The 24,469-nt window shown below is 44.4% G+C and overlaps 1 protein-coding gene across 1 annotated transcript; it reads right to left on the bottom strand.

Annotated features, from left to right (window-relative positions):
- Positions 1 to 1,764: 1,764 nt before the first annotated feature.
- On the bottom strand, positions 1,765 to 11,507 carry LOC117716447 (transcription factor 20-like). The gene is given in 13 exon segments (XM_076941746.1): positions 1,765 to 5,298; positions 5,300 to 5,338; positions 5,340 to 5,595; positions 5,598 to 6,323; positions 6,326 to 7,613; positions 7,615 to 8,178; positions 8,181 to 8,388; positions 8,390 to 8,459; positions 10,810 to 11,007; positions 11,010 to 11,118; positions 11,121 to 11,186; positions 11,189 to 11,308; positions 11,310 to 11,507. Coding segments are annotated over 13 exon segments (5,898 nt in total). The 3' UTR covers positions 1,765 to 3,242.
- Between the last annotated feature and the right edge of the window lie 12,962 nt (positions 11,508 to 24,469).

Here is a 24,469-nt window from a genome sequence, read left to right as displayed (position 1 = left end):
CACCTGCCAGGTGTTTCTGAGTTTCCTTAGGTGTGGCAGAGTTACAGAGAAGCAGAAGTGAGTTCATGACACACAGATCTGGCATGCTTCCACATGGGATCAGCATTCTTTCTCCCTTCCATTTCTTCTTCAGCCCAGAGGTCACTTGGAGAAAGTCTGGGAGGAAAGGCTAGCTAGCAGAGTAAAGATAATTCTACCTTCAGAGATCTGGTCTACCTCTTAATTTAGGGGAAGGGTCCAGGTTTCCCAAGTTCTCAGGCCTTGATCTTACCTGGACTTAATGGGATGGCTAGGAGCTAAGAAGTCCCAGAGTTCCTCATATCAGATACTCTGTGCCCTTTTCTGCCCAAAATTTATATAAACTTGAGTATAGCATTTCAGCTTGATCTGTGATTAATGTTTGGTGCTAGGAAAACTAGGGTTCTGTGTCAAGCCCAAATTTTTTTCTAGAGAAAGAAAGAATAGAAAATTTCAACTTGGCTCTGAGAATGTATGACAGGCCAGGATTCTGGTTAAAAGGCTTTCGTGATGAGGGAGTTGGAGGCGGCTTAATGGGAGAACATCCCTGAAAAGCAAGATGAGAATAGGAACCCACGGATAGCCATGCCCGTGGGCAGTTTGAGTAAGCATCTTGGAAGACATGTTGAAATCTGTTGGGAGGTCAGAGCAAAGGATGGGATTGAGATTGTTTTATTTGTAATACTCTGCTGTATTTCAGACTTCAACCCCTTTCCTTAAGGAGTTCATTTCTGACCACGGGCCAGATTAAGTTCTCTATCACAGGCTCCACAGCATCACCAGGACAACCATCATCCACTCTGGAGTCTGCCTTTGAAGGGTCAGATCCCAGCTTTTGACTCATGAGCTCGCTCTGTAATCTAGTGTGTTACTTATTTATTCATCACCCTAACAAGACACCCGCCCCCCCCCCCAAATACTGGGCTTTTAAGAAGAAAAGGGATTTACTTATCCCATGATCTAAGAGGTTGCAAGTCTAAAGTAAGGTATTCTACAATGGTGTGGTCTCTGGAAAGGGCCTAATGGCAGGTGACATCATGGTAGAGCATGCACATGAGGGAGATTTCTGGGTTTGCCTAGTTTTATGCCAACTTGACATCAGAGAGGAGGGAACATCACTTGAGATTAGGCTGTAGACAAGCTTGAGGAGCATTTTCTTTATCACTGATGGATAGGGGAGGGCCCAATTCATTGTAAGTGATGTCATTCCTGGGATGGTGGTCCTGAGTTCTATAAGAAAGCAGGCTGAGCAAGCCATGAGGAGTAATACAGTAAGTAGCACCCCTCCATGGCCTCTGCCTCCACAGGTTCCTGGCCTGTTTGAGTTCCTGTCCTAACTTCCTTCAGTAATGAACAGTGATGTGTAAGCCAAATAAATCTTTTCATCCCCAAATTGCTTTGGTCATGGTGTTTCATGGTAGCAATAATAGCCCTTCCCAGTAAAACTTCCCATTATAAAACAGGATTCTAGGGAGAGGGGCAGCCTTATTCTTTTGAAATGACTTTCTTAGAATTCAGTCAGGATACATGAGACTTCTAAGAGTGGTTTCCAATGACATAAGGAACTCCCACAAGACCTCTCCTTTTTAAAATTTATTTTTATTATATATATATATGAGTACACTGTAGCTGTCTCCAGACACAACAGAAGAGGGCATTGGATCACATTAAAGATGGTTGCGAACCATCATGTGGTTGTTGGGAATTGCACTCAGGACCCCTGAAAGAGCAGTCAATGCTCTTAACCACTGAGACATCCCTTCAGCTCCAGGCCTTCACCTCTTAACATACCAATACCTGAAATTCTGAGGAACAAAAATCAAAGCATATCCAAACCACAGAATCTAGGTTTTCTCAATGCAAGTAATGTAGCTAAAACCAGTCCCTTCTCACAGGGTTGTAAGAGTTTGAGTGCGATAAAAGCTTGCTCTAGGTGCCAAGCTGATGACATCTCCCACAGCACAAGGAGGACTTTGGTTTCCCCTGAATGGGCCCACATACAGTGTCCTTCCAGGAAACTTGTTCCAGGGGTTCAGACAGAATGATATTTGATTCTTTTTCTTTGTTGAGTCTTTGTGTGGTTTAGGTATCAAGGTAACTGTGGTGACAATGTTCCTTCTGTTTCTAGTTTGTGGAATAGTTTGAAGAGTATTGGTATTAGCTCTACTTTGAAAGTCTGGTAGAATTCTGCACTAAAACCATCTGGCCCTGGCCTTTTATTTTGGTTGGAAGACTTTTAATGATTGCTTCTATTTCCTTAAAGGTTATGGGACTGTTCAAGATCCTGATTTAACTTTGGTAAGTGGCATCTGCCTAGAAAGTCATCCAAATATTTTAGATTTTTCAATTTTTTGGAATACAGGCTATTAAAGTAAGACCTAATGATTCATTAAATTTCCTCTTTGTTGTTATGTCTCCATTTTATTTTTGATTTTGTTTTTATTTGGATACTGTCTCTCTGCCTTTTAGTTAATTTGGCTAAGGATTTTTCTATCTTGTTGATTTTCTCAAAAAAAAAAAAAAAACAGCTCTTGGTTTTGTTGATTCTTTTAATGGTTCTCTTTATTTCTAATTGATTGCTTACAGCCCTGATTTTGATTATTTCCTGCTGTCTTCTACTCTTGGGTGTGTTTGTTTCTTTTTGTTCTAGAGATTTCAGATTTACTTTTAAATTGTTGGTATGAGAACTCTCTAATTTCTTTGTGTGTGTGTGTGTGTGTGTGTGTGTGTGTTTCTGGAAAGAAAAAAAATGTATTTTTGTGTTTAAACATCATTCCCCGAACTTTTGGAAATGACCATCCCCATCCTGGCCCCTCCCCCAAACTTCCCGTGAGACAGATTCTGACCAAGGAAAGGGTGGTTGTCATTTGTCTGCTCTTTCAGTCCTGGTCTAGTGTTCACTGAATTGTTGTGAGACAGGCTGAAGATCAAAGCCACACCCCATCCTTTATGAGATGAGTTTGTTCAGTTCAATTTTACATTTAAATTTCACTGTCGTTGGAACAAATTTTGAGTTAACTAGATAATTTTAAAATAGAATCAAAAGGGATAGTGCACCTTTCATTTAAACGAAGTCTTTCCAGAAGATATATATATATATATCCCTTTTAACTCCCCGTTTCCCCATCAGTCCACCCCTGCCCCCTCCCCCACATTGTCACTATGGAGATTGTGTCCATGGAAAACGCCATTCCAACATCTTGTGTCTTTCTTTTCCTGTGGTGTCACCAGTCTGAGTGTGATGGGAGAACATAGGGAGAAAATTCCGGCATGGGCAGGCCCAGCGGGGATGCAGGGCAGGGCAGAGTGGGCTGTGATTGCACAGCAGGGGGATTCCATTGCATCAAGTATGCCCACCACCTTCTCATCTCCAGTCTCACCCTGTGCTTGGGGCACCTCACCGAGAAATTTTCCTCATGCAGCAAACAATCTGCATCAATGGCACATGGGTAATGGTATCGGAAGGGGCAGCCTTTGTTGTAGCAGCCCAAAGTAGCGCCAGCCTCCTGGCAGTGGGAGCATTTTATCTCCCTGGCAATTTCCAGCATTTCCTGCAGGCCATAGAGCCTGCCACAGACCAGGTAGATTCCATTGGCCCAGAGAATACAACCCTCATGGACCCAAAATTCGTTGCTGTCAAGAGGTAGTTCAGGGATTTGTAACTCCAGCTCAGGACCGCCTTCTGAAGTGGTAGGCTTTGTGTCTGAGACAGTCTTTTCACTGCTGCCCTCAGCGGCTGCTGTTTTACAAGGGAACCCCCTGGACAGGGACCGAGGACCTCCACCACAGTCTTCTGAGCGGTGGCACCGCTTGAACCTAGGATGAGCAGCCAGGCTCCTCTGCTCCTTCTGCTGCTGCTGCTCCTCCTCCTCCTCAGCGTCGGTTTTTGAACCATTAGAAGCGCTTTTGTGCTGAACCTTGACTCTGCTCTGCATTTCTGTGGACCTCTTAGGAGGTGGCTTCTTCGGTAGACTGGCTGCATAATCTTGGGGATAAAAGGGTCCGAAGAGGTCACCCATGTTACGGTAACTGGCCCACTTGCCACAGAGACAGCAAACCAGGTGCCCCATAACAGAAGATTCTGTTACCACAGGTCCCCGCAGCATAAAGGAGGAAGCTGGGAGCACCTTGCTTTCTGTGCTGCTGGGGGGAGGGGTCAGAGACCTCTGACCCTTCCGGCTCCTCACCAACTTGGTCTGTTCTTCTTCTCCAGCATTTATGATTGTACAAACAGCCCCAAGTTCACTCTTATTTACTACATGGATGTAAGGGGAAAAAGACTTGTTTTTGGCATCGGTTTTATCTAGCGGCTGGGTAGCATACGTTAGCTTGATCTCTGGTTCTTGAGGTTCTTCAATGGGAACTGCTTGTTTGGTTTTCCGCTTCCTTGGCTGGGCCCCAGGCTTCCTTCTCTCCCTTGTTTGCCTCTGCTTTTTTGGCTTCGGCTCTCCATCTGCAGAACCTTCTGGCATCTGAGGGGCCTGAGGAGGTGGAGGTGGTTGCTGCTGCTGTTTCTTTTGCTTATTCACACTACCAATTGGTCTCCCCTTTTTCTTTCCTGATGGGAAATACCCTTTTGGGGGGAAACTTTCTTGTTTGGGTGAAATCATGGCTGTATTATTTTCTTTCTCTTCAGCCTTGGGGTTTGCCTCAGGGGCCAATATGCCCACTGGAGCTACATTCTTTGAGTCAGGAAAGATTAGTGGTGCTGCTCCACTCAGGGAACCATCTGGTCTCCCTTGGTTACCACCAGGCTTCTGAGAAGCTGTGGATGTCATAGTACCAGAGGGTTCCTTTCCAGTAGAAGCTGTTTCTACATGTGCCTCTGTCTTGACTTTGTCATCCCCACTGCCACACCACTCTTCAGAAGGCCCTGGAAGAGGCTTTTCAACATTCGCTTCCTGGCTTGTTGCACTGACTGGGTCAGATACCACCTCACCCTTTCGCTTTTCCATCTCAGCTTCTTGAGTAGCCACAGTCCCACCTTCAGGAAGACCACTCTTTAGAGATAGTATATCATCCAGTGTGACTGTGTCTCCCCCACCCTCAGCACGGCTTGCAGATGCACTCCTCCTAATATTTGGGGATGTGATCTTCTGAACTATAGCTTCCAATTTTAATCCCCGTCCCTTCCGTGGGGGCAGTGTTTCGGTCTTAGCAGGGCTTGTCAGGGTAACCGCAGGACAGTTTCTATTGTCTGGGTTTGGAAGGTCCTTGGAAGCATCTCTCTTAGGGATGGGCTTGATATCCTGACTGTGAGAAAGATGGCTGTAGGAATTATGCTTTATCGGCACCTTCTTTGGATGTGTGGAGGAGGCAGTGTTACTGTTTTTTTTACATCTTATGACTGTCTATTACTGGGAATATGGGAGATAAAAGAACGAACACGCCTCCGCATGATTAAGGGATTGTGAGAAGAATGATCCTCTTGACCAGGAAGCTGTAACATTACGTTACTAGGTTTGGAAGACTGTGCAGACTCGGCTAGTCCATGCCCATCTGGCTCATGGGGTGGCCCATACCGTTTTTGATTAGACATTCCTGGGGGACCACTGATTTTGGCTGGAGAAGTCTGCAACAAGACTCCTGTAACTTCCGAGAGCTGTGCTTCAATTCCATGCTTTTGGCAGGCAGACCATCACTAGACATGAGACAGCGCCCAGCTTCCTGAGTGCTTGGATCATGGTATGTACCTACTGGTGGGCCATACATCATTCCATCTTTGTCATTTTTCAGGGGGCTCCGTACTCTGTCAAGAAACTGCTGCTGCCGTGGGCTCTTCTGTGGCCCTTCCTGCCTATGTTGTGCAGCAGCAATCACTCCCTGAGCAGAGCTGCTGGCCCAATCTTTATACTCCTCTTGTTGCTGTTGGTACATCTGTCTCATATAATGGAGCTGGGTATTCAAACCAGTATTAGGGTCCCCATAAGCATGAGCCCCGGTGTTTGTGTGGTAAGCAGAGGCCAGGCTTTCTGAGTTGAGGGAAAAAGGAGCATGTAAAGAACTCCTATTGGCCCTTTCTGAAAAGCTCATATGTGGGTTCATGTGATGAGGGTCACTCCCTGGACCTCTGCTCCTGCCTGGAGACATCTTCAATTTTTCAGCAAACTCATGGTACTGCGAAGAGGACTGACCCCTCAGAGTCTCCCGGCTACCAGCTCTACCAGGGACCTGCCGAGTTGGTGTGGACCTGCTATCTTGTGGGCCATAGTCTGAAATGGAATCATGAGCTGCTGCTCCAGGACTGGCATTGCCACGGCAAGTCTCATGTTGGATGCTGGTAGGATGGCAGTGGTCTCCATCTAGTGGTTGAAACTAACTTGAGATTTGGATTGTTCAAAGTCTTCCTCTTTTATCTGCCCACTCTGGGATTTCAATTTTGTTTCCCTGGACACCAACCCACCAGGAAGAATGACTGACTGACTTAAACTTGGGTTGAGATGTTCATTCCTCCCAATTCTGGTATCAGCACCCATGTGTCCCAATGAGTGAGCCCCTGGGTCCCTGACAATCTGTCTTAGTGGGGATATATCACAGATTACTGATCTTTCAGAAAGGGAGCCCCCAGGCTCATGGGCTGATGATAGAGGTTCTATCTCAAACTTTCTGGGAATGGGATAGTCAGACAAATTGATTTGTTTCATTTCAGGAGCTGTGCTGCCTGACTTTCTTTCCCATGGTCCCCAGTGGGGATTTCCCAACAGGGACTCAATACTCTTGTTCTGAAGGCCCCTGCTGGCTAATTCATTGGTTTGACTGACTAAGATGTTGGGCCTTGCAGTTCCTTCCAGGCCACTAGCTATCCCTTGATGCTCCTGAGCGCTTCTAGGATACCTTCTGTCAGGATGGTGGTGGTAGCCCTGAAGCACTTCCTGTAGGAGACTTGGGAACTTCTCATTTCTACCCTTTCGATCCCCATGGCTGCCAAAATCCCCTTTTTCTTGTCCTGAAGGATACTGAGGAAAACCACTGACATTTAGTGGTACAGCTGACCCAAAACTCTCTTTGTAACTATAGCGCAAACTTCCAGGAGACTTGCTAGGCTCAGTCCTGCCTGTGAAACTTGGGCCTACTGCAGAGTGGCTAGTCTAGCCATTTCCCTCTCCATTGTGGTTAGAGCTATTATTATCACCACTCTTGTTTCCTTTGTTCCCTCCTCCTGGAGGATCTGGCTGTGGAAGTGACGTGTGGCTGATATCCTTTATGCTACTATTGCTAAGTGGTCTCTGACTGGCAGCAGGACCATCCTCCTGGGAGGCTTTATCTTGTCCACCAGATTTTTCTACCCGACCTGTCGTGGCTTCTCGGGAGACAATCACCCCAACTGTCTTCTCATCGGCTTTTGTGTTCCCCTCAGATGACAGTGATGTGTCCTTAGCACCTGGAGAGGCAGCTTCTTCCCTAGTTGCAGGACTGGTACTGAGCTTAGGGGCCTCATTCTGAGCACCTTGTGTTGGTGAGGAGCCAGCTTTCTCTGAAGCTCCACACTTACAGGTGGCATCAGAGCTAGTGTTCTGGCCACTTAGTTGCCTCACTCTCTCACCTTGATCTTCTGAACTACTAGAGCAACCTCCATCCAATGACTCTGCCATAGGGGGACTTTAGTTGTTCTTCAGGCTGTGAGGTGCCTTCTGAGTTTGTACAGCTATCTGCTTTCTTAGATGATGATGAGGGCCTCTTAGAAGTCTTCTTCTGAGGTGTCAAGGCATCAGAAAGTAACATGTGCTGGACAGTATTAGGAAGATTGGCCACTTGAGTGCTCAGAACACTCGAACTACTCAACCCAGAATCAGTCAGCCGCTTTTCCGGCACCCCTTCTAAGCCAAACCCTGCAGCATGAGAATATGGACTGGGCATCATCGATGGAGTTGGACTGAGTTGGGGCATTAGCTGTAAAATTTGGTCTCTGGAACTCATGGGCACATTGCCTTGCCCACACTGGAGATTCTCACCACTCTGCATGAGAGGAGAAGGGGTAGGAGCTACAGCTTGGAGTTGAACCACAGAAGCAGCTGGAGAAGGGTTAGAGATCGGGCTGAAGTTCTGGTGAAACTGCATAGGGGACCTTACAGGGACCTCAGGCTGGCTGTACTGCCCCACCTGGCTTGGCAAAGGCAGCTTGGTGGCAGCATTTGTGTACTGCATCACATGCTGGGGGTTGGGGGGTGTTGCTGTTGCTGCTGTTGCTGCTGCTGCCCCTGTTGGGTTCCTGGTGGAATCTTAGCCTGTTTAAAATTTTTCATTGACTGAGGTTGCTAGCTGTAATTTGATTGTTTTCCATAAGCCTGTGCATTAGAACGCACACTATGCCCTTCATACTGAGATCTGGCATTCACACTGTAACTGCCACCATAGCTTTGTCCAGACTGACTGTGGTGAAGGAGAGGAGGAGGAAGAAGAAGAGGAAGCAGAAGACTGGTAGTGCTGGTCAAACTGACCCACTCTTTTTTCTTTAATTTATTTTTTATTGGATATTTTATTTACATTTCAGATGCCATCCTCTTTCCCCATTTCCTCCCTAGAAAACACTGATCCCATGTCCCCTTCTCCTTTTTGCTTTTATACAATTTTTTAGAATGTTAATCAAAGGCTTTATAAGTTTGGTAATGCTCAATATCAATCAGAAGTGTAACCCAGTATCTAACCTAGATATATCAACTGTCTTTGACTGGCGGAGACACGCGAACATATGCCTCCATGTTCCCTGCCCCCTCACTCTCTCTTTCTCTCTCTCATCACCTATCTTCTCTCCTTCTTCACCTCCTCTCCTTACTCCTCCTATTCATCTCCGCACTCCTCCCACCTTAGCTCCTCCTACATATCACTCTTCCTGTTAAAATAAAACTTTTCTCTCAAAATACAATTAGAGCATAACTATACCAATTTGTGTCAGTAAGATATAAGACAGATCCAATACCCAGTCCATCATTTTGTTGACTAACCAGAACCTCTGTCATCTCTCCTAATTAAAAGACTTAGTTCTGAACCTGGCTTTTTTTCTTGGCTTTAGAATGAATGTCAGCTGAAAACCATCCTCTCAAATCTTTTCTCTCAAAGTAAATAGCTGGGATTGGCTATGAGACTTTAAGTCTTCAACCCCATCAGAAATCCAGAATGACTAAGTTAACTGAGATTATGGGAAGCATAAAGCATAGCTTCTAAACCTTAGCCAAATGTTTAGAAGTCTCATAGCCAATCCTTGCTATTTACTTTCAGAGAAAAGATTTGAGAGGATGGTTTTCAGCTGACATTCATTCTAAAGCCAAGAAAAAAAGAGCCAGGTTCAGAACTAAGTCTTTTATTTAGGAGAGATCACAGAGGTTCTGCTTAGTCAACAAAATGATGGACTCGGTATTACATCTATCTTGCACCTTACTGACATAAATTAGTATAGTTATGTTCTAACTGTATTTTGAGAGAAAAGTTTTATTTTAACAGGAAGGATGATATGTAGGAGGAGCTAAGGTGGGAGGAGTACAGAGAGGAGGAAGAGAAGGAGAGGAGGAGCTAGGTGATGAGAGAGAAAGAGGGAGGGGGCCCAGACATGGAGGCAGATGTTCACATGTCTCCGCCAGTCAAAGATAGTTGATATATCTAGATTGGGTATTAGGTTACACTTGTGATTGATATTGAGCATTACCAAACTTATTATAAAGCCTTTGGTTGATATTTTAAAAATTGTATAAAAGCAAAAGGGAGAAAAGGGTATGGGATAGGGGTTTTCTAGTGAGGGGAAATGGGGAAAGGGGATGGCATCTGAAATGTAAATAAAATATCCAATAAAAAATAAATTAAAAAAACCTTAGCCAATTTATAGAGACCACTGAACACCTGAACAGTCCCTATACTACAAAACGTTGGAGCATCCGATCTTCAGCCTTCTGGCCCAGGATCATCTGACAGACCTAGTGATGCAGAATTATTAAGGGCTGGTTACTCTGTCTTGGCAGATATAATTAGTTAACTATTCCACAAGTGTGTTCTTTTCTGGACAGTAATTTGTCTGTAGATGAAAAGAGGCAACTCTTGCCTAGTGGCTTTCTCACCACAACTGGAATAACTTCAAAGATGCTCAATTTCTTCTTAGAATTCAAGACAGGAAGCTGTCAGGAGCAGACAGGTCTCTAATCAAAATGAACATCAATACAGAAATGTTTGTAACGTCAATTCTGTGGACTTCTGATGTTTTGAAAACCAATTATCCATGTAAGGCAATCTGGACTGTTGTCTGTTAACTCCTCTCAGCTATTTCTAAATAAAATATAGAAAACACCCTAACAATAAACTCAAAGCCATGAATTTGCTACGGGCCCTTAACTCACAGGCTAACCATCTCAAATCAGTTAAAAAAGTTAAAGAAGGACTGGGTCTAAGCCTTATATTCCTAAATGGGTTATACTGGTACAATGCCTATGAGAGTAACAATATTCATCTCACTTTTACATTAATAAGAAGCTCATACCAATGAAAACCTTAAATTTGAAATCAAAGTAAACTATGTACCATTTAAGAAATTAAAACTTCATCTAAATAACAATTATACATATTTCTACCAGTACAACAAATCCTAGCTAATCCTCCCTGTTCCAACAAAACCACTACTTTTCCCTAGAAAGACAGACCAATATTAACCACCTCAGTCCCAAAGCCCAGGGAATAGGGGTGCCGACTCTTCATTAACTTCTTCAAGCTGATTATGGGCACTGAGATATTAGAAGAGGAGCAGGGTGAAGAGTACATTGATAAGCCTCTGACGCTGTGTCTTCACTGCAGCGGGCTGGAATAACTGACCCACTCTTAACTGACAACAAGCAGAAGATGGCAGAGTTGAAGGCCGTTGCATTGGCTGTAGATGGGATGAGCCAGAGGCTGGTTGTCCAGTGGCTTGTGGCAGAGGCTGATGAGATTGGTAAAGCTGTTGTCTCTTCTTCTTCTGCTGCTGCTGCTGCTGCTGCTGCTGCTGTTGGCTAGAGGCCTGCTGTTGATAGGAGCACTCCCAGGAGAGAAAGGCCCTGTGTAATCCTGCTGATCATAAGACACACCACCAAGGGCAGAGTGCTGTGCTTGAAATTGGCTCACATGACCCTCACTGGCATACCATACTGATGGCCAAAGCTGCTCCCCTGGGGAGGTCCATAGCTCTGCACAGGCCCAGAAGGCCTTCTGCTGAGGAGGCTGCGGGGGTTCCTGCTGCCATGGTGTCTTTGTTGCCTGCCATGTAGTAAAAATCCCCAGCTTCTTTCCTGAAACCCTGATAGCCTTGATGGCCAGAGGTCTCGCTAGCCATTTTCTGCTGCTGCAGCAGCTGTTCCTCGCCGCCTGCTACTGTGGCTGCCAGTGCCACTACTACCGCCACCTGCTCCCGCAAAATTCTGGAACATTTGGGCCTGATGAGGGCTGCACTCTTCTGTACGGGATGAGCTGTGCACCTCCTGTGGGTAGCTCTGCTGGTTTCCGTGGTAACTGCTTTGCTCCCGAAATGACTGCATACTGTTCAGCAGCACAGCAGCAGGCCAGCAACCCCTCCTGCAGGAGCCCCCCCCCCCATCCGTGGGGGTGGGGGTGCCTCCACCGCCTCCAGCGTGGACGCCCTGGCCGACAGAGGGGCCGCAGCCCCTAGAGGCTCGCTCAGGACCCTGCGCTTTTTTTCTCACTCCCCGCTGCAGCGCGCCTCCTCTCTAATTTCTTTACGGAGGTACTTAGTGCTATGAGCTTTCCTCTTAGCACTGCTTTCATTATGTCCTACAAGTTTGGGTATATTGTACCTTTATTTTCATTGAATCCTAGAAAGTTAAAGTTTTTTTTTTTTTTTTTTTTTTTTTTTTTTTTTAAATTTTTTCTCTGACCCAGAGATCATTGGGTAGAGAGTTGTTCAGTTTCCCTGAGTGTGTATGCTTTCCGGTGTTTCTGTTGTTGAAGTCCAGCCTTAAACCATGGTAGTCTGATAAGATACAAGGTGTTATTTCAATTTTCTTGTATCTGTTGATGCTTGTTTTGTGACCAAGTATATGATCAATTTTGGAGAAGGTTCCATGCGGTGCTGAGAAGAAGGTATATATTTTTTCTGTGTTTGGGTTAAATGTTCTGTAGATAACTTTTGGGTCCATTTGATTCATAATGTCTGTGAGTTTCATTATTTCTCTGTTTAGTTTTTGTTGGATGTCTTGTTGATTGGTGAGAGTAGGGTGTTGAATTCTCCCACTATTAATGTGTGGGGTTTGATACATGATCTAAGCTTTAGCAATGTTTCTTTTACAAATGTGGGTGCCCTTGCATTTAGGGCACAGATGTTCAGAACTGAGATATCATCTTGGTAGATTTCTCCTTTGATGAGTATGAAGTGTCCTTTGCTGGTTTTTTTTATTAGTTTTGATTGAAAGTCTATTTTATTAGATATTTGAATGGCCACTTCAGCTTGCTTCTCGGGACTGTTTTCTTGGTAAACTTTTTTCTAGCCCTTTTCTCTAAAGTAATGTCTATCTTTATTTCTAAGGTGTGTTTCTTGTATGCAGCAGAATGATGGGTCCTGTTTTTACATTCATTCTGTTAGCCTGTGTCGTTTTTATGGGGTATTGAGTCCATCGATATCAAGAGATATTAATGACCAGTGATTGTAAATTTCTTATTTTGTGTTTTCTTGGGTATCGTTAACCTCTTTGGATTGGAGTTTTCCTTTGAGTATTTTTAATAGGGCTGGATTTGTGGATAGACATTGTTTAAATTTGGTTTTGTCTTGAATTGTCTTGTCTCCATCTATGATGATTGAGAGTTTTGCTGTAGTTGTCTAGGTTAGGATCTGTGGTATTTTAGATGCTACAAGACGTCTGTCTGTCCAGGCCCTTTTAGCTTTTAGAGTCTCTGTTGGGAAGTTGGGTATAATTCTGGTAGGTCTGCCTTTGTATGTTACTGGGCCCTTTTCCCTTGCAGCTTTTTAATATTCTTTCTTTGCTCTGTACACTTAGTGTTTTGATTATTATGTGGCTGAAGGACTTTCTTTTCTGGTGTGATCTAATTGATGTTCTGTAAGCTTCTTGTACTTTTATAGGCATCTCTTTCTTTGGGTTTGGAACATTTTCTTCTATGATTTTGCTGAAAATATTTTCTGGTCCTTAGAACTGGTACTCTTTACCTTTTTCTACTCCTATTATTCTTAGGCTAGGTCTTTTCATAGTATCCTAGACTTTGTGGATGTTTTGTGTCAGGAATCTCTTAGATTTAACAATTTCTTTGACTGATGTATCAATTTCTTCTATGGCATCTTCTACAACTGAGATTCTCTCTTCCATCTCTTGTATTCTCTTGGTGATGCTTGCATCTGTAGTTCCTGTTCTCTTCCCTTGGTTTTCCTCTTGAGTATTACCTCAGTTTTTGTTTTCTTTGTTGCTTCTATTTCCATTTTTAGGTCTTGAACAGCTTTATTTATTTCCTTTCATCTGTTTAATTGTATTTTACTTTATTTCTTTAAGGGATTTATTTGTTTTCTCTTTAAAGACTTCTACCTGTTTGATTGTATTTTCCTGTATTTTTAACGGGGTTTATTAATTTCCCCTTTAAAGGCCTCTATCATCTTTATAAGATTGGATTCAAGGTTTTGTTGTTGGTGGTGGTTTTTGCTTCAGTTGTGTTAAGATATCAAGGGCTTGCTATAGTAGGAGTAGCTGTGCTTGAAGGTGTCATATTGCCCTGGCTTTTGTTGATTGTGTACTTACAATGACCTTTATCCATCTAGTTTTCTTTGTAGAATGGATCACTTGACCTAGCCTTGGTTGTGCATGTGCCTACCTTTGTGTCCATCCCAGTACATCATTATGGAGACTTAAAAGAGACTTTGGTCAATCAGAGAGTTGATTGGCTCCAAGCCCATGTGAAGCAGCTCACGGATGTGGTTCAAATAAGCTGTGTGTCAGCAACCCCACGTCCAGGTGTTACACCTCTGAGATTTGTGAATGATGCATTTACTTAAAGCCATAATCTTTCTGCTTATTTAAAAGGAAAGTGGAATGGGAAGCTGGAGAAGACAAGTTAGGCTGTATAAAACTTAAATTTGAACTTTATTTTGGATTGATTTAATAACCAATCTTTTTTGTCCCATGAGAATATCGGATAAAAGCCGATCTTATTTTCTAACAATTGTTACACATATTAAAGGAATCTAAGGCATCTCGTTTTTAACAACTTTGAACCATATTTTATAAGCACATTTCTAGGATCTGGTCTGTGAAAACTCAGAACAAAACTTAGCAGTTGGGCTTCTGCGGCCGCGGCCTGCATGTCCTAATTCAAATGTAAATGCACTTAACCTCCCTCTGCCTGCCGATTCCAGGCACCGGCCTGGACTGTGTGAATTTGCTTTTATTTAAAACCTTAAATTTAAACTGTAAACCTTAAAAGACACGTGTTGTATCTTTTCTCTATAAACATAAGATCTGACCATGGCCCACAGCGGTATACTCATCTACAAATGGCAGGAGAGTCAGAGCCGAAATCTTGTAATCCAGCTTCCTTCTTTATGATCCTCAGACAGCTCCAGCTCCGCCTCCTGCGCCCACACCTCGGGGCGCCGTGGCCAGCTCCGCCATTGCGGCTGCGCTCCGGAAGGCGAGAGGGGCTGAAGGACGGATGGACTCTTGGCTCAGCTCAGCCGCTGAGAGCCGCCCTCGCTGCCACCATGAGCCAGGGACCCAAATTAAATTGTTTTCACCTGTGAAATAAGCACAAATAGCCTCTCCTCCGGGCCCGCAGCACGCACCTAGGCAATCTCACAGCCTCCCGTTCCCACGAGAGGCGGCTGCATCCGCTGCGGCATCCTCTGCCTGCCTGTGCCTCCCAAGTTCTGGGATTAAAGGCGTGTGCCACCACCGCCTGGCTTGCTTTGTCTGCCGCATGTAGCGGAACTCAGATGCTTCTCCAAAGACTCTTTTATAAAGGCGGATTCCTTTTTTCTCCAACCTTCCCCCACCTGCTGGTGGTTCCATAGACTCTGCAGCAGTCCATGTTCCCTTTGAACACCCTACTCTATCACCAGGCCTTGCCTGTAGCTGCCTGCTAATACACTTTAGTTCTGATATGCCTGAGTAGCCATAAAACAATTGCAATATAAGCAAGAGGCTAATTAATGGAGTGGCCGCGGTGAATGTAAATCCGCTTGCCACAATTTCTATATTCGACATATCTTCTAAAGGTGTACCCCGCGCACCCACAGTCTTTCAACCTTCCTCGAGTCTCGGGGTCCCTCTGCTGCGCCTAGAAATTGCGCCCCGAACCTAGGAAATCCCGCGCGCGCCTAGAAATACCCGGGTTCTCGGCACCAGATCTAACGCGCACCCCTGAGCCTTGCATCCGTGGGAGAGAAAGCACGAGACGCAGAGATCGGGTAGTTACTGCAAAACAAGGCTTTTTAATCTGTATCACACACGTGGAAAAACGCGGAAGGGCTGAGCTGTGGAAGGGGTCTGGCTTAAATACAGTCTAGAGTGACGTATTCACTTCTGATTGGCTGTTCACTCACCACCCAACATTCAGTGACTTTGGCACACCTTTCTGCCTAGCAGCTGCACAGATAATTGTTTACTTCTGGGAAAACACAAGGCTAGCGCCAACTTGGGGTGGCAGATTATATTGCGGCTCCTTACATCTCCCCCTGTTTAAATTATTAAAATGAAACAGCCTTTTGCCTATTAAATGTAGTACCAATTAAGATTCGAACTCAAACCCGATCAAGCAAACTCCATCTTGGGGGAATAAGTGATCAAGAGCTTATAGCCCGAAGATTTTTCCCTTACCCTAACCAGGTGCAATGAAAACCAGTCCTCTGGGTGCAAGGGCTAAGGAGATATAAGGAGGAATTGACACCCATTCCTGTGCAATGGAGTATAGCTCCCAGGAGTGCAAGGGCTGTCAACCTACTATTAGGTACCACAATTATTTAGGCAAGAGCTGGCTGGACTTAGAGCTCTCATCGTCCCAGTGCAATGGGCTGAGCCCCTTGGGGTGCAACGACTGAGAGCCTCAGTCAATTGGCTACTTTCTTAGCCTAGATAGTCAAATTTCAGGGAGAGACACTTGTTCTAAGGCTGTGAGTGCTTAGGCTTTAAGCTACCTTGTCACGTTTTTTGCTGGGCTCTGAGCTTACAAACCAACCATCTATGAATACTAATTCACAACATAGGGCTGTACCAAGCAGGCCTATTCCCACTCTTGAGAAAGAAAGAAAGAAAGAAAAGGGCAGAAGAAATTTAAGAAGTAAAATCTCCACGGGAAACAGGTTCCATCTGCACTCCATCAAGGCTGGAAATTCGGATTTGCAATTGCTGCTGTACCTGGTCCAACTTCCCATTCCACTTTCCTTTTAAATAAGCAGAAAGATTATGGCTTTAAGTAAATGCATCATTCACAAATCTCAGAGGTGTAACACCTGGACGTGGGGCTGCTGACACACAGCTTATTTGAACCACATCTGTGAGCTGCTTCACATGGGCTTGGAGCCAATCAACTCTCTGATTGACCAAAGTCTCTTTTAAGTCTCCATAATGATGTACTGGGATGGACACAAAGGTAGGCACATGCACAACCAAGGCTAGGTCTAGTGATCCATTCTAGCCTTGTGCTAAAAGCATGTAACATTTTTACAATCTAAGATATCAGAATTATTCTGAAGGTTGGATAACATAAAGAAAAATGAAGGGTCTACACACACTAACACCGGTTGTGCAGATGTATTTTTAAACACCTTATTAATTTTTAATGTTATTTAAATGGCTAGAGATATTAAATCTTGTAGCCGAAACATTCTGCACTTCATGAACCATATTTAACAAGACAAAGGCAGATATACCCCTTTTTAACATTTAAAACAGTGGCCACAACACATAATTTAATTGTGTTGAAGCAAGATAAACTCAAGAAAATACACATATGATTTAATTTAGGACTTACATCCCTTTGAAAACATTAAACAGAGGTTTTAAATCCTCTTATGGTAAGCTTAAAATGAGGTTTTAGTCAAATAATATCTCTTAATAACTTTTAAATATCACTAAGAGCAAATCAAGATTAAAAGGAAACCATTTTCCTTTGCATGTACACTCACAAGCCAGAAGATGGCGTTAGATCCCCACCACAAATGGTTGTGAGTCACCACGTGGCCGCTGGGAGCTTAGCCTTTATACTTTTTAAATTAAGTCCAGCCTTTAATGGCTGAGCTATTTCTCTACCCCCAATTTATCTCAAATATTGAAAGACACTGTCTTTGAATCCTTTTTTGAAGTAACAAGTTTTTTAAAAAATTTTAAAGCTCGTTATATTGAAGCAATAGCTTGTAGAAAAAATTTCTTTAGAGAAATCTACTAATAAAATATATACACTAAAAGATTTAACCTCTTAACCTTTTGTATTAAAGCAACAACAACTATATATATATATATATATATATATATATATATATATATATAAAATGTAAAACATTAACCATTTATATATATATATATATATATAAAATGTAAAACATTAACCATTTTCTGAAGCAATTATTTTTAACAAATATTGTTCCATGGGCTCTTAAACATTATGAATAAATTTATTACCTGTAAACCTTTTACCTTTATCAGAAATGTAAAGGAATGGTATAAAAATATCTTTTATGTAAACATTTATTGAAATGGTAGCAGGTATTAGGAGGAGACCTTACCTTGATGTTCCTGGTGTGGTAGGCCTCTGGTGGGTATCTTTGGGCTGGACAATGTAACTCATGGGGCAATACAAGTCTCCCAGCCATTAGGTGTGTTCCTAGGGACACAGAAGGTAGGGGATTGGGAGGGCAGAGAGGTGGTGGTACAGTGGAGCTTGGGGGAACAGTATGCTGCTCTACACAGCTGGGTGTGGCCCAAAGGATTTGTTGGGTAGGGGAATGGGTACAAGGAGGGAATCTAACCTATACGCTTCCAGATATGTAGGTCTGATGAAGGTAGGTGGAGAGGTGGCCAGACAATGGAGGTCCTGGGGACAGAAGGCTGCTCCAGGCAGCTGGGCATGCCCCAGAGGACTCAGCTGGTAAGGGGAATGGGTTCAGGGATGATGCATGACGCATGAATCTCATTCAGAAGGGGAAACTACTAAATAGTCATCAGAGGTGGATGGAGAGGGAGAGAGAAAACTGGGTAAGAGAGAGAGTGAGGACGGGGGGAACAGAGATGGTAATCAGGTGTGGGAGTGGGGTGGGAGAAGTCTGGGAGTGAGAATGTAAATCAGCAGGCAGCATCTCAGGTGATTAGCTGGAGGCCTGGGCAAGTGGCCACCTCCTGTAGCCAGGCAGGACTTCCAGAGGAGGGAAGGGCTCATCAACCCACCCACAAAACCTTCAGCCCTAAATTTGTCTAACCTGTAATATGTGCAAGGATCAAGATGGAGCCGAGACTGAGGGAATAGGCAATCAATGACTACCCCAACTTGAGAGCCATCCCATGGGAGAAAGCAACCCTCTGACACTGTTAATGATACTCTGCTATGCTTGCAAACCTAGCATAACTGTCTCCTGAGAAGCATCATCCAGTAGTAGATGGAGGCAGATGCAGAGACCCACAGCCCAACATCAGGGGAGCCTGAGAATTCTGTGGAAGAGTCCGGGATGGAAGTCAGCAAGTCGGAGGGGTCAAGGACACCACAAGAAGACCCACAGCGTCAACTAACCTGAGACTATGGAGCCTCACAGAGCCTGGGCCACTAACCATGGAGCCAGCACACAAGAGCTGGAGCTAGACCCCCTATACATTTGTAGCAAATGTCCAGCTTCATGTGGGTCTCTTGACAAGTGGAGAGGGGGCTGTCTTGGTCTCTGTTTACTGCCATTGGATCTCCTTCCAACTGCCTGGTTGGGCCTCAGTGGGAGAGGATGTGCCTAGTTCTGCTGGGACTAGGTGTCCCAGGGTTGGGTGGTACCCAAGGGGGGGGCTTCTTTGAGGAGAAGAGAAGGGGGCAGACAGTAGGGAGTGAGAGGGATTTGTGAGGGTGGGACTGGGAGAAAAGGAGGGAGGGGGCTGTGATCAGGATATACAGTGAATTTCAAAAATAATTTTTAAAAAAGAATGATTTTTGATACCAGGTGAGGGCATTGTTTGTAGAAACATTTGTGGAATTAGAGAACAGCATGTTTAGCAAAAGAAGCCAGAGTCAGAAAAACAAGTATTGCAGATTTTTTTTTTCCTCATATGACATCTAGGGGGAAAAGCAAACATGTAAGTTGAAGAAGAACCATTAGGGAAGAAAAGAGGGGTGAGCATGAGAGTTAGCCCCAGATGTTAATGAAGATGGTCGAAGCATATTTTAAAGATGTATGGAAATGCATTAATGAAATTGATTGCTATATATAGTTATATATGCAAATAAATAATTCTAAAAAGAATTAATGCATCGAAATTATTAACACAGAGCCTTTTGTGAGTGTTAAGAGGGGTCATTAAAACCATTGTTAATGGCCTGTGTCTCCTGCCACTGTGAGATCTTTGGGGAGGAGGGCTTTCCACTGATGTACATCCAAAGCCCATAGAACTGGCATTTAGCAGGAGCTACCTGAATGAATGTGAAAATGGCCAAAGCAGGTTCAGGGACAACAGAATGTCTGCTGGTGACTAGTTTTTCATTCTTTTCATTTTCTGTATTTGGCACAGTTAAGCAAAGTGGAGATTACTTTTGTAATGAAGAAAAGTATTCTTAAATATAAGACCATGTCCATCCTGGAAGGGAGGCACTGTCCCAGTGTAAAGAACGGAGAGGAAAAGGAGGGAGAGAACTATTCGTGTGATTGCCCTCCCTCCTGTTAGACTACAGTGTCAGAATCCAGCTGTTGCTCGTGCTGTCACAGACCCACTGAGACATGTAGAGGACGCTCCCTCCTCTGCCACTTGGGCAAAAAGATGTCCCTGTTTTATGATTTTTTTTTTGAGCTAAGAAATAAACGTGAGTGTGTGGAAGATAAAAAGTGTTCCCTTGGTGACACCAGCAGGTCATTCTTCAGTGACAGGTCTGTAATAGGCAGAACCAGGAGATCAGAAAATAAAGAGACTAGAAAAGTTAGGGTCAAGAAGCCTTGAACAAGCTATGTCTTATGCCAAGCAAATTTATTAAGAAGTGTGTAATACCTTATATACAGTTTGTAGGGGAGAAATGAGACAGAGTCAGGAGAAAGCTATCACACAGTGGGATGAACTCAGCAAGAAACTCACCAAGCAGTGTTGCCCAAGGGGAAAACAGGGTATCTCAAGATAGTCACAGGCTGAACACGTAGCAGCCATCGGACATCATGATACCCATAGTGGGAAGACTGAAGTTCTCAGTATTCGAAGTCACAACTTCCCCAAGGCCATGGCCCCAGGCCATTACTGGCTCTGTCAAGCATGTTCCTGATTTTAGGCCAGGAACTACATTCCTTCTTTGTATGAGAGTGTCTCAGGGAAGACCTTGGGTTGGCCTTGTCCCTAATACCTTGGGGCTCATCTGCTTTATATCATGGATTATGTGTCTCTAGGGATTTGAGTACTCTGAGCCAAGTGCAACTGTAGTTGTCTAATTAGGTGTGAAGGAGGAGTGACCCAGAAAGAAGAGGTTTTAATGAAGAGCTAAGATGCCTAGGGTATAATTCTCATTCTAGCTGGCTGCATGGTCCTTCCACTACCGAGGCTCAAAATTGCCACGTGGAAAAAGAAAATCAAACCTCTTCCATATCTATATGGCTTTAATGCAAAACAATATTGTACATAAAAATTTTGGAGATGCCAGGTGTGTTGGTACAGGCCTTTAATCCCAGCACTCCTGAGGCAGAAGCAAGTAGATCTCTGTGAGTTCAAGGCCAGCCTGGTCTACAAAGTGAGTTCCAGGACAGCCAGGGATACACAGAAAAACCATGTCTTGAAAAACAAAAAACAAAATAACAACAACAACAACAACAACAACAAAATCCTCTGGGAGTATGGGGTAAAACACCATCTGTGAATGGGATGGGTATTAGAATAGTAAAGTGTCAGAACGCAGTCCAACAGTGGGGTCCTATGAGAATTCAGAGTGCTTGTGAGAAAACTCCAAACAAAACAAAACAAATAAAAAACCCAACAACAACAACAACAATTAAAAAAACCACAAGAGTCTTGTGACCTCAGTTTCTTCAAAACACACAACTGTTCTTGGAATACGTTTTATGTACCTACACACTCCCAGTGTAGTGGGTAAGAGTGAGTTTACTTCAGCCGTTGTTATTCATATGCCTCTGTGGAAAAATATATTTTGCCGAGTGCAGCTTGCCCTTGGGAGTGTACACTTTACTCAGGTGACGCTTCTCAGCCCTCAGAATCTAAGTTGTCTGCTGCTCTGAGAAACGTTGGCTATCGCAGGAGGCTTTAGTTTGACTCATTTTTAGGCCCCGCTCTTCCAGGTCACAGGGCCAACGACAGCCAGTGATGACAGTGGGGAAGTGCACAGTTTTCATTGTATTTTGCCACTTGGATTCTCAGATTGAAAAGCACAGATTCCCCGGGCGGTGGTGGCGCACGCCTGTAATCCCAGCACTTGGGAGGCAGAGGCAGGCGGATTTCTGAGTTCGAGGCCAGCCTGGTCTACAGAGTGAGTTCCAGGACAGCCAGGGCTACACAGAGAAACCCTGTCTCGAAAGCCAAAAAAATAAATAAATAAATAAATAAATAAATAAAATCACAGATTCAGCTTCTTTCTTCTTCCAAAAGCTTCCTATATGTTCTATTAGCCAGATTTCATTTGTACCACGTCCTAGAAGACGAACTGACTTTAATAGGCGATCCCTTCTGGGATTTGACCCATGTTCTGCAGCTGGATATTGGCAGAACCATGCACCAGAATGGAAGCTTTCCTTGTTGGCAACACTTAACACAGAAATAGGTAATGGTGCACAGAGTATAGGCTCAGGATACAGGATTTATTCCTACAGAGTCAAAACTCAAATCTGGCTTTTCTATTCCTAGTTCACTTAGGGTGACAGACTTGTCTGGATTTGTCTTGGACTTTCCCAATGTGGGGACTAAAAGTCCTGTGGCCCGGAATCTAACAGTTCCAGGTAAATTGGGTTGGCGAGCCACCCAAACTCTTAAGTGTTCATCCCATAATTCAATGTAATTTGGCTTTGCCAACCATGTTGACACGCTGGCTGTAGCTTTGCAGGAGCCAGAAATTATTCATCCTCACTTCTTCTTAAGCGAGAAGTTATTTAAGCTCCAAGAGATGGGAAAATCCTTCTACAAGAAGGACTAGAGAGAGAGAGCGATTCCATCTGGAAGACTAAACAAACAGTTCTCTCCTGGCACTGCATCTATTTCTGTGACTTCTGCCAGTGGACAGCAATAGCCAAGCATGTGCACCCAGCCCTTACTCTCTTGGGTACTGGGCTGAGAAAAGGGCAGGTGCAGGCTTCCCGGTATGTAATGTTAACCTCGTACATGTATGTGCAGCTGTGATTCCTAGTGGGGGAGAGGGAAGGCACTGTTGCATGCACTTCTGCATAGGAGGCAATAGGAACAGAGAGTTGAGTTGTCCAGAGTTATGCTGCCAGTGATATCAAATGAGCCCCAGGTCTTGCACAGTCTAAGAGTACACTTGACCACTGAACTACAGGCCAAGTTCAGGCTAAGCCTTTCCATGCTAATAATTTAGGTTCACAGGCTCCTAAAGAGTTTACTCATGGACACTAGAGGAAAACTAGTGTATCTGTGTAGCTTATGTGAACGTGTGGTGGTTTGAAGAAGAATGGCCCCCATAGGCTCATTTGAATGTTTAGTCACCAGGTACTATTTGCAAAGGATTAGGCTTTGTTAGAGTAAGTACGGCTTTCTGGGGAGAGTATGTTGCTGGGGGTGGGATGTGAGGTTTCAAAAGCCCAAGCCATGTCTGTGCTTTCTCTCTGTCTGTGCTGTCTGTCTGTCTGTCTCCTTCCCCCTCCCCCGCTCCATCTCCCTGAGGACCAGATTGTGGCTCTCAGGTACTGCTTCAGGCCCATGGGAGCCATCATGCTCCCAGCCAGGATGAGAATAGGCTAAGCCTCTGAAACTGTAAGTAAGCCCCCACTTAAATACTTTCTTTCATAAGAGTTGCCTCGGGTATGGTGTCTCTTCACAGGAATTGAACAGTGACTAAGATATATATTCATGTTTTAAAAATCAATTTCTCAAAGGAATCAATCAGACATTTTGGCTCTGCAGTCTGTGAACGTGAACATAGAGTAGCCAACCCAGGGGAGGAAATCCTCTAGGAGACGGGGTGTAGGCAAACCTCCTGGCTTTGTGAATAGACATGATCCCAGTGCAGGGGCTGTACCACAGGAGACTGCTCTGTCTGGGATGCAGGGTGGATAAAGATGTGGCCTGTGCTTTTTGTGCCTTCTGTGCCTCTGGCTTGCTTTCCGTTCTAATACTCAGACAAGTCAGTCCTCCATCTGCCACCTCTTGGCTCTGTGCAGAAAGCCAGGGCTCTATCTCACCCCCCTTATCCTCCAGTCTTCCAAGGGAACACCCTCTCAGGAACTCCCTGGCTCCTATGGGTGCAGTGTTTTTCAACTGACACGGGTTATTTTATTTAAGGGAAAAACCATATTCAATTTCCACAGAATCGTTTTTTTGTGACATGCCTAGACCTGCTAACTGGGGAAGAGGCTGGTGAGCCACATGCCATCCCATTTCCCCCAAAGAAAGCAGCTTTCTTCTTCTGTAGGAAGTTTGAAGTTAGAAGAAATGACAAAGGCCCCGAGGTTAGAAAGAGCCCTGGATGTGAGTTCTAGCCCAGAGCCACCATGAAATTTGACTGTGTACTTTTAGGGGAGACTGTTCTCTCTGAACCCCAGCTATTTCCTCCTCCATAAGTGGGAAAGCTGCTTTATATCTGGTACCCACAGTTGTTAAAAACAGAGGTCCTGGAGTGGGCTGCTTCTGATTGGTTTTGGTTTTGTTGTCTATCACTTGACAGTCCTTGGTCAGGTATTAATAGCTCTGGGGCTCAGCTTCCTCCTCTGAAACAATAGACACATAAATCGTATCTGCCTCATAGAGTAGGTGTGAAGGTCAAAGGACCTGGTGCATCCTGGAGCTTACTGCAGAGCCGGGCAGTCACTGCAGCACCAGCCAGCTGCTCCCTTTTCCAGCTCGTTTAGTTTTATGGAGTTTGAGTATGGCTGTGGGAAGTGTTGAATGTTGGAATGAGTCCCCTTAGAGCTGATAGTGCTCTTCTGGCTGTCCCTGGTGCAAATCAAGACACCAAGTCTTTAGGAGGACAGCCTCTGCCTCTCTGAGGTGACCGAGAGCTGTACTGTCTAGAAGGAGGTGACATGTTCTTGTTGGCAGGATGAGGAAGTGACATGTTTGTGTGGCACACTATAAAATAAAGCCTTTTTTTTTTTCCTTTTTTGAAACAGGGTTTCTCTGTGTAGCTAGGATGTCCTGGGACTTGC

This window comes from Arvicanthis niloticus, chromosome 10 (genome assembly GCF_011762505.2).
Source record: "Arvicanthis niloticus isolate mArvNil1 chromosome 10, mArvNil1.pat.X, whole genome shotgun sequence".
Lineage (NCBI taxonomy): Eukaryota > Metazoa > Chordata > Mammalia > Rodentia > Muridae > Arvicanthis > Arvicanthis niloticus.
Note: the sequence above shows the minus strand (reverse complement) of the source record. Positions and strands in the feature narration are given on the sequence as shown.